Source organism: Elephantulus edwardii, unplaced genomic scaffold (assembly GCF_000299155.1).
Source record: "Elephantulus edwardii isolate Elephantulus edwardi_28Jun2011 unplaced genomic scaffold, EleEdw1.0 scaffold00262, whole genome shotgun sequence".
Taxonomy (NCBI): domain Eukaryota; kingdom Metazoa; phylum Chordata; class Mammalia; order Macroscelidea; family Macroscelididae; genus Elephantulus; species Elephantulus edwardii.
The window spans coordinates 253,676-263,754 of NW_006400012.1; the positions used below are offsets into that span (position 1 = coordinate 253,676).

A 10,079-nucleotide genomic window follows, 5' to 3' on the forward strand; every position below is an offset into this window, starting at 1 on the left:
GACTGGGGTAATCAGGATGGGTCTGTCAGAGGCAGTGCGATTGGTACAAGATAGAGCAGGGTTTAAGGCTGTTGTACATAGGGTTACCATGAGTCACAAGCGACTCGACGGCACATAACAACAACAAGAAGTCACAGTTTAATATTTTTATCCTGTTGAAAGTAGCATGTTCTTGTTCTCTCACTCATCATTGAGAAAGTCAGGCTTCAAACCTGATAAACGCACAGATGTGATGAGGGAACTGAGTAGTTATTTGTCTCCTTCTTATGCACGTGCATCTGTATGAATATACAGCCTTTAATGACATCTCTTTCAGATTCATTCCTGAATCACCTCGTTGGTTATACTCCCAGGGTCGACTGAATGAGGCTGAAGAGGCATTGTACCTCATTGCCAAGAGGAACCGCAAGCTTAAGTGTGCCTTCTCGTTAACACCTCCATCCAACAGAAGCTACAAGGAGACTGGAAGTTTTCTGGACCTGTTCCGTTACCGCATCCTCTTGGGACACACTCTGATCCTGATGTTCATCTGGTAATTACACAAAGTGGGCATTTTGTTGAACCTTGTATAACTCAGGTTGCTAACAGTCTATTGATAATCTGTTCCTTCATCAGAGTTAGGGAAAATTTCCCCTCTGTTTGATTATGAAGTGGTTTTCCCAGAAACAAAGCCTCTTCCCCTTAGTACCTGTGTTGTGCATGCCTTCAGCTAGAAATAATGGTCCCCGAGGGTCAGGTTTACTGAACTTCACAGCAGACATTGGAAACATATCTTTCTTTGCACTTGAGATATCAGATGCCTTTTGACCAAGATCAAGTGTCATGTATTTAAGAAAGAAAGAAAAGACTCATACCAGAAACGGAAGCATTTTTAAACACACCTTTGGTTTTGGCACTAAGCCATTTGAGAGTACATTCTAATCTCAGTGCTCTATGTTGCATTTTGTTTACTGAATGTTTGGAGTTTATTGACGTGAGTGGCTACCGGGGAGCTGCTGACACTGTGGCTCAGGGCAGGCTCGGCATCAGGCTGGAGGGGCACCAGTGTCGTGGTGGCTGGCTGGTCAGAAAGGGGAGTGAGGGCTCCCCACTGAGCATCTCCAGGGCAGGCTGGAGCCTGGGTCTCCTTGAAAGTGCAGCTCTCAGCAACTCCACGCCCAATGTCTTTGGGCCCAAATATGGCTGCTTAGCCACAGTGTTTGCAGTAGGGCTTGCCCTCATGCTCGGTGTGGCCCCCAGAGGTGAGCGGTTCTGCATTTCTCACACTTCAGGCAGGACCTAGGCCTAGTCCTTGCCCAGGGATGTCACCTGCTGGGCAAAATACACCTCCCTGATGCACTTTGGGTACTTGGGCATGGCTGCGCTGGGTCGAGGCTGCAGGCACGGGGACAGTGGACAGCATGGAGTCTATGTTGTTTTGTGTGTGACATTCCCACTCCCCAGTGCAGTGGAGTGGGCTGTCAGCTGTCCTTTGTACAGCTGCAGTTCCTGGAATTTGAAGTGACAGACTCCAGGTGACATAAGCAAAACAGGGAGCCAGCTGCTTAGCACTTTCAGAGTCTGATTTTCTAGTTTAACTTGTTCCAATCCTCCTCTCAAAGTGTTGTCAGCATTAGTAGAACCTGCATAGATTGATTCATGTTGGTTAATTTTAAAAAGAGGAGATATGGATGGAAATCTGTAAAGTGCTCTTTTACATATTGTGCATTCTGCTAAAATACAGTCAGTGTTGCTTAGTCTGATACTGGTTTTGTATGCATTTGCCATAAAGGCTGATAGTAACCTCTGTTTCCTTGTGGGAATAAAGGAAAATGACTTTACACAAAAGTGTTCTTGTAAATCTAAAAAAGACAGTAGTAGAATCAGAAGATGCAATGTTTTGCTTTATCATGACCCTCTTTTCTTATGCACACACCAACCTGTGTGGTCAGGAGCCATGTCACGTGCCTTCTGCTTTCCTCACAGAACCAGTGTATGGCTGGGAATGCCACTAGTGCACAATAACTGTTAGAAGAGGCAAGCTTGGCGGCGGGAAGATAAGAAAGCCAAAAGGAGCTCTCGTGGCTTAATACATTGCCAGCTGTGCTAATGGAAAGGTCAGAAGTTCAAATCCAACAGCTGCTCCAAAATAGAAAGATGGGCAAGCTCTTCCTGTGAAGATGTCCAGTCTTGGCCATTGAGTGGAGAGTAGCTGGTGGAGGGTGACGATGAGATGGAATTGACTTGATGGCAGTATGTTTGGTTTGCTTTGGTTTGGTTGTGGTCATCTGTTCAAAAGCAAATGCAGAGTGTGATCAGGTACTTAGCACTCCATAAAAGCATGCATGGGTTTGCATACCACAGAAGCTCCCAGACAACCCTGCTGCGTTGGAGGAAGACCCACTTGTTGAAGATTATTTATCCTTTTTTTATTTTTGTTTAATTTTGTTCTCTGACCTTCAGGGGATAAAAACAACTAGATTTCGAGCTAGAGAGCTAGCTCCTGTTTGTTTTATGTCTCACACAGCCAAAGGAGCTCTTCTCAAATAAACTTTTCCCCCTTGGGCTCAGAGTGATAATAGAGACAATGTCATACCACATAGCGCAGTTCTTTTTGAAGACACTGTAAAATTCTTAAATACTTTCTGTGGCTCTGTCATTGAAGAAAGCCTTAACTGGGGATTAAAATTATACCTCAGTGTTTAACATCTGTTCCTCTGGTTATTTTCCCACAATAGTGCCAACTTCAAGAGTTCTTTGATGCCCTGACTATACTGTTAAATATTATGGAGGCATTTAAAATTTTGTTTGTGGTACATAAAGAGGTTTGGAATGCTTTTAATAGCTGTAGTTACAGATCTCAGTGACTGACTGACTGCTGTCAAGGGCACTGTGAGAATGAAGGCTCAGCCTGAGGGACAGTAGTGCCTCCTTGTTCCATGTCCCCTCTAGTGTCTACCACCAGCTGATAGCATGGTTCCTATACTGTCCTGAAGTGGCTTTGTGCATTCTTCCCAACTTAATACTATCACAGCTTGGTTTAAATAAATAGGTCAGTTATCCTTGCTGGAAGTCATTGCCATCTAGTCAGAACCGACTCATAGCCAACCTTCCTTTGGGTTTCTGAGGCTGTAAATTGCACAGGAGGAGACTGCTCATCTTTCTGCCATAGAGTGGCTGGTAGATCTGAACCACCGTAATTCATGCACAGGAAATACATTTTAAATTTCTCAAGTTTATTTAACCTCATGTAACCCCACCATCATGGTAGACAGTAAAGAGGTTGAGATTGTTAATAACTTCAGTTTGCTTGGTTCCACTATCAACACAATCAAAAGATGAATTGCATTGGGAAAGCCTGCTATTAAGGATATCTTCAGAGTGCTGAGGAACAACGAATGTCAGTCTGGAGGTTAAGGTGCACCTGATGCAGGTCAGTCTTCACAGTTATTTGCTATGCATCAGAGAGCCAGGCAATGACTAGGGATCATAGAAAGAAAATAGATGTCTTTGAGCTGTGGTGTTGGAGAAGAATATTGAATATACCATGGACTGCTAGGAGAATAAACAGGTTGGTCCTGGAGAGGGTGAAACCAGGCTGCTCCTTGGAGGCAAAGATTCTGAAGCTTTGTCTGACATACTTTGGACATGTTTCAAGGAGGGACCAGTCCTTGGAGTGGGACGTTGTGCTTGAGAGGGTGGAGGGACAGCTCAGGAGAGGAAAACCCTTTATGAGATGGATTGATTCAGTGACTAGGATAATGGGGGTAAGTGTGTCACAGACAATAAGGTTGGTGTAGGATAGAGCAGGGTTCAGATTTGTTGTACATCAGGACGCTGTGAGTTGCAAGTGACTCGATGGCACATAGCAGCGACGACAACAACCCCAGTGTAACCACGTAGAACTGTTGCATAGGGTTTCCCCAGCTGCCATCTTTACGGGGAGTACGTCACCATGTTGCTTCTTACGCAGAGCCACTGTGTGGGTTCAGACCACCACCAGCTTGGGTAGGAGCTGTGTACTTAACTGTTGCCACACCAGGGCTCTCTAAAGTGGCGCAGGCGCATGTTAACAAATAAGAACATAGCATTATGGAAAAGGGTGCTCCCTACTAGAGATAGAAGAGATTTCTTGAAGACTTTGGAAAACCCCATGGATTTACATTTGTTTTTATTCTGCTTACATTCAAGGTACATGGGGGCCAGATACCTTGTAGAACTCAGAGCCACCTCATACATAATGTCCTGGGTACAGCACTGCTCAAGTATTCTGTCCCTGGAACATTTGCTGGTGAATGATGATAACCATTCCGTCTCACGGGGTGGCCTTCCCTCTTCCCTGCCCCTCTCCTGGCGTTACTGTCAGCCAGCCACTCAGTTGCTGTCAAGTTAATGCTGACTGATAGTGAGCCCAGTGTAGCAGAGGAGAATTGTGTACCAAAGTGGTTTTTGTAGCTGATTTTTCAAAAATAGACCCTAGGTCTTTCTTCCAAGGTACCTCTGGGAAGATTTGAATCTCCAGCCTTATGGGAATTTGACCCGCCTTTGTACTTTTTGTCAGAGATAGAAGTAAAGACTTCCTTTCATTATTTTTTTATTTTTATTTATATTTAAATTTTTTTTTACTTCAGTTTTAACCTCATCCTTGTCATAGGTCACTGACATTTTTCAAAGAAAAACTAAAGGGAAACAACTGAGAATCTCCTCTTCCTAAACCCTTGTCAAACAGAATTTGCAAAAACCTACACACTGGGGAGCTTAAAAAAAATCCCAGTGGCTTCCTCCATTTATATATGAATTTATGGTTTTACAAAATACACTAGTAAAGCCTAGGGAATGCTGGCGGCTTGGTAAGCAGTTGTGCTGTTAACCCAAAGGCTTGCAGTTCAGAACCACCAGCTGCTCCATGGGAGAAAGTTGAGCTGTAATTTACTGTCTCTGAAAACCCACTGGCGGGTCAGCTGTGAGTTGCTTCTGACTCAACCGTGCACAAAAAGAAGTAAAGCCTAGCTCCATGTTTTGTTTTTACCCTATTCTCCTTTTTTTTTTATAATGCTCTTTATTCAAGAAGTTCTGGATACTCACTCTTTTCCCTGTTGGAGGACACCCCAGCTTGGGGCTCCAGATCAGCACTTAGACTGACTTAGTGCCACAGCTTGGTAGTTCCGGGGGCTCCAAGAGAACTCTCAGGAGCCAGCTGGCTCTTAGTGGTCTCTATCCTTCTACACGTTTTTTCTTAGAGAAGAGATAAATGTGACCCTAAGGTCACATCTATGCTATGAACCTTGTCTTTCCCATTCTAAATGTCTGCTGTGCACCCGCTGAAAGCTAGGTAGGGTTGGGAATGTGACCTGCAAGTGACTGGGCCTTCCGTAGGCTGGAGTGGCAGCCACTCCTGGCCTGTTGGTGACCCCACTGATAGGCCAGTCCCATCCCAGCTCACTTCTCAGCATCATCCTCTGTTGACTTCACCATGGTGGAGCTTTCTTTCTAGAATTATTTTGATAACAGCTGCCTCAGGCAAGTGCTCCATAAGTTGTAGAGTTAAATAAAGTAAGAACAATGGTTCATTGTCTTCTATTAAATGCACAAATGCTTTACTAACACATATTCAAACAATGGCTTTGCTCTTTGAGGGGCTGGTCTGTCATTTGCTTTATGTAGCACATAAAGCGTCTCCAAGGCCTTCTTTATTTTTTTTTTCTCCCTGTCGTAGAAATTCAAATTAGGATAGAAAGGTTAGTGGAAGAGTCAAGCCTATTGCTTGAAGCAGATTAACAGTATATTAAACTAGTATTTGTTCTCTCTCTGGCAATTCTGATGACTTTTTTTCAGTTGTCTTTCTTGTTCATTGATTTTCAACTGCAGGTTTGTGTGCAGTTTGGTGTATTATGGCCTGACTCTGAGTGCAGGTGATCTGGGTGGAAATATTTATGCCAACCTGGCCCTATCTGGTCTCATAGAGATTCCATCTTACCCTCTCTGCATCTACCTGATTAACCAGAAATGGTGAGTACAAATGACTGCCAAGTGTACCCTGTAAAATTCTCTCTCCCCCTCACTTACTCGCAAGTGCATGCAGACCTAAATAAATCTTTTAATATTGTTGCCTCTGTGAAGCATCTACTAGCTGCTCCTTGGTGATTAGAATTCTTTTAAGGCCAAAAGCATTTAGAATCTACTTTTTTGGTTCATTATTTTTTATGTTTGATGTTGCTGAACAAATCATTTGAGAAGCTGTGAAGTCCAGTCATTTGGATTCTGTGAAGAAGAACGTGGCATCGGGATCAGAGGAAGACTCATCAACAACCTGCATGATGCAGATGACACAACCTTTCTTGCCAGAAATGAGGAGGACTGGAAATGATTGTTGCAGAAGATCAAACACTACAGCTTTCAATATGAATTGCATCTCAACATCAAGAAAACAGTAGTCCTAACCACTGGACTGATAAGTAACATCATGATAAATGGAGAAAAGATTGAAATTGTCAATGGCTTCATCTTACTTAGATCCATAATCGACACCTTTGATGCCAACAAGTAGGAAATCAGGAGATGTATTGCACTGGGAAAATCTACTGTTAGGGTCTTCTCCAAATTGCTGAGTGAGGAACAGTGATGTCAGTTTGAAGACTTAAGTTGCACCTGACTCAGGCTATGGTCTTTTCAGTAACTTGCTATGCATCTGAGAACTGGACAGTGAATAAGGATGACAGAAGAGGAATTGATGTCTTTGAACTATGCTGTTAGAGAAGAGTATTGAAAAATCTCAAGGACTGCCAAAAGAACAAACAGATACGGCTTTGGAAAAGTGCAACCAGAGTGCTCCATGGAGGCAAGCATGATGACACTTTGTCTCACATATTTTGGGCGTGTAACTAGGAGAGGCTTTTCTTTGGAAAAGGACATCATGCTAGGAGAAGTGGAGAATCCGCAGAAAGAGGAAGACCCCCAATGAGCTGGATTGACACGGTGATTGTAGCAATAAGCTCAAGCGTGTCAGATGAGGAGGATGGCACAGGATAGGAGAGGGTTCAGATCTGGTATTCATAGGGTCACTGAGAGTTGTTGTACTTGACTCCACTGCACCTACCAGCAACAACAGTTGTTACCTAGATTTGTAATCCATTATTGACAGCCATTACCATGTAAAGGGTTTGTGTTTGTTTGGTTTTGATGTAGTGATATTTTCTTTAAAAAATAAAAGTTATATTACTTATTTGTTACTGCCAATAAATAATAGGCAACAATCCAAGAAGTTCCTGCAAAGCTTTGTCACCCACAAAATAACAGAAAAGGATGAAAACCTTCACTATCTCAGCCTTTGGTTTTCTCTGGATCTCTGCTTTCCCACCTACGTGAGCATGTACTTCCAAGATGGAACTGTCTTCAGATCTTACACTAGTTGGGAGTCTAGTTTATCAGTTTGGCTTAAGAATGGAGCGTGGGACCCCTAAATTAGCAGAGAAACCTGGACAAATCTTTTATTTCTGCTTCATCCCAAAGCCCATGAATATTTTCTTTTAAAGAGCTGCAGGTGAATGAGGTGGAAAGGGCCGAGGCATGAAGTGGAAAAGAGCAGAAGGGCAAACAGTCTGGCTCACACACAACTAATGGACAGCTGGCCTCCCATCGCTGAGAACGCCAAAAGCAGTGTGACTCCCACACAACCACGAGGAGTACAGGGCCTTAGTTTCTTCTGCAACAAGGACCACATGACAAAAACCTAGATGGCAGACACCACCTCATGAGAGGATATCGGGACTAGGGCAGGCGTGAGGCCAGGCAGACAGACACAAAGATGGCCATGTTCAAGGACAGTGTGCTGGATACAATGGCAGCATTAGAAACGTAGTCGAAGAAGATGAGGTGGCCTAGCTGCGTGAAGACCGATGACATAGAAAGTGTTAATGCTCACAGACGGTCAGGATCTTCTGCTGTAGTGAGAAGCCATGTGTAAAAGTGATGAAAACTAGTACACTCTTCAGGTCGGCCCACTCTTCTTGCTCCCTGCACCATCAGTGAGACCAAACATGGCCAATCAGTGATGAAACTAGGCCAGTCCCAAAAAGCAGCTGAGAAGGCAGAAGACCCTCGTCCATATACAACCAGATAACCACGAAAACACACTGACTGCAACAGCTGCTCTGTCACCACACTGGACTCAAACACAACAGCCCAGAACTGATATTTCTGGGCATGGATGTTTTTCCAAAGCTCATCCAGTAACCGTTGAGCCACACAGTTATCAGGGACCACCTGTCGCTTATAACAAGACTGACTGCCACCTGGCCTCCTTGGTGTTAGTTTCTGGCTGGTCACTTAATATTGTTTCCCAGAACTCAGGCCTGTTCAGTCTCCTGAAAGAAGTCCTTGTGGTTCTCGTCCTTTATGAAGCTTCGAAATAAGGCCTCTCTGGAAATTCCACCCTCTGCTATAGTTGATAGTCTACTGACCTTCCTTTGTTTTCAAAGGCAGCAGCAACCCTAGCCAGGCTGCAGTAAATGAGCTTGTTCTCTGAGGCAGGACAGCACACCCACTTCCCACCTGCGGGTTCCTAGGGGATTGTGGTGGGGGGAGGGTGGCCACCTGCCTCCTGATCCATCTGGGGCTCCGGGGCCACATAAGGGTCCGTCTAACATACTTTGGACATGGTGTAAGGAGGGACCGGTCCTTGGAGAGGGACATCATGCTTGGGAGGGTGGAGGGACAGTGCAGAAGGGGAAGGCCCCCTATGAGGTGGATTGATTCAGTGACTGGGATAATTGGGATGGGTGTGTCAGAGACAGTGCGATTGGCACAGGACAGAGCAGAGTTTAGGGCTGTTGTACATAGGGTCGCTATGAGTCGTAAGTGACTCGACGGCACATAACAGCAACAATAAACTCATGTATAGTTTGTTAACCCCAGTAGATGGGATTACTAGTTAAATGTCGCTAGACATCCATCAGCCCAGTTACTGTTATTTAAAAGTTCTTATGACAAGAAACTGGAAAATTAGACTTTTCCTACTTGTCTCCCAAGATTGACTTTAGTTTGTTGACAGTGAGTATCTTGCATTTTGCTACTGATTGCGAGTGGTAATGGTTTTAGACTACTTTTATAAAGCTACTTCAAAAAAAGTCCCAAGGGGAGCTCTGGTGGCCTAGTGGCAAGAAGCTGCACTGCAATCCCAGAGAAACACGGTTCGAATCCACCAGAGGCTCTGCCGGAGAAGGAGGTGCAATTATCCTCCTGTACCAGTCAGATCTGATTTGACGGTACACGCACACAAAATAAAAAAAATTAAAAAAAAAGTCCCTTTGCTCACATAGCTTTTCAGGGCAACAGGTGCTAGCTATCAGCTGGATTGTGTCACTTCTCACTCTCTGGAAATCATCATTTTAGCTCAAAACAGGCTGCATCCAGTATTGTAGTAGTGCTGTTGTCATGGCTATTAGGTTTAAAGCACTTGGAAAATCCAGTTTGGAAATTGAGGGTTTTTCTACCAGGGAGAATTCCTGGTTGCCTTTGCTGACCCCTCAGTTAGTGACTGCCCTTTACTTTTATTATACACCAAAAGCTGGCTCAGCACATCCACAAATGCCCCGATGTGTGCCACTATAGCTTCCTGTGTATGCTTCCGAAGGCCATTTCAGGAATTGCAAGGACATTGTGAATGTAGGCATCACATATATGTGTGTATACACACACATTTCAGAGAGCTTGACTATGATTAAAGATGCCTTTGAGTTGTGGTGCCGGAGAAAAGTATTGAACATACCATGAACTGCCAAGAGAACTAACAGGCCTGTCCTGGAGAGAGTAATATCAAGCTGCTCCTTGGAGGCAAGGAGTTTGAAGCTCCATCTCACATACTTTGGACACATGGACAGGAGGGACCAGTCCTTGGAGAAGGACATCATGCTTGGAAGGATGGAAGGACAGCACAGGAGATGAAGACCCCAGATGAGATGGACTGACATAGTAACTGGAGTAATGAGGGTAGGTTTGCCAGAGACAGTGAGATTGGCCCAGAATAGAGCAGGGTTAGGAGCTAGGGTCACTATGAGTCCTAGTCAGCTCAATGGCACCTAACAACAGTGTGTGTGTGTGTG

General features: G+C 44.4%; 1 protein-coding gene and 1 pseudogene across 2 annotated transcripts in view; one reads left to right on the plus strand and one right to left on the minus strand.

Moving 5' to 3' along the window:
• SLC22A15 (solute carrier family 22, member 15) overlaps positions 1-10,079 on the plus strand; it is a 112,329-nt gene that overhangs the window by 83,812 nt on the left and 18,438 nt on the right. For both annotated transcript variants that reach the window (XM_006899571.1, XM_006899572.1), the window contains exons 6-7: positions 317-532; positions 5,848-5,988. In XM_006899571.1, the coding sequence (XP_006899633.1) occupies positions 317-532; positions 5,848-5,988 (357 nt within the window). The remainder of the gene's footprint in view (positions 1-316; positions 533-5,847; positions 5,989-10,079) is intronic.
• Positions 7,441-10,079, minus strand: part of LOC102847157 — a 2,852-nt pseudogene continuing 213 nt past the window's right edge.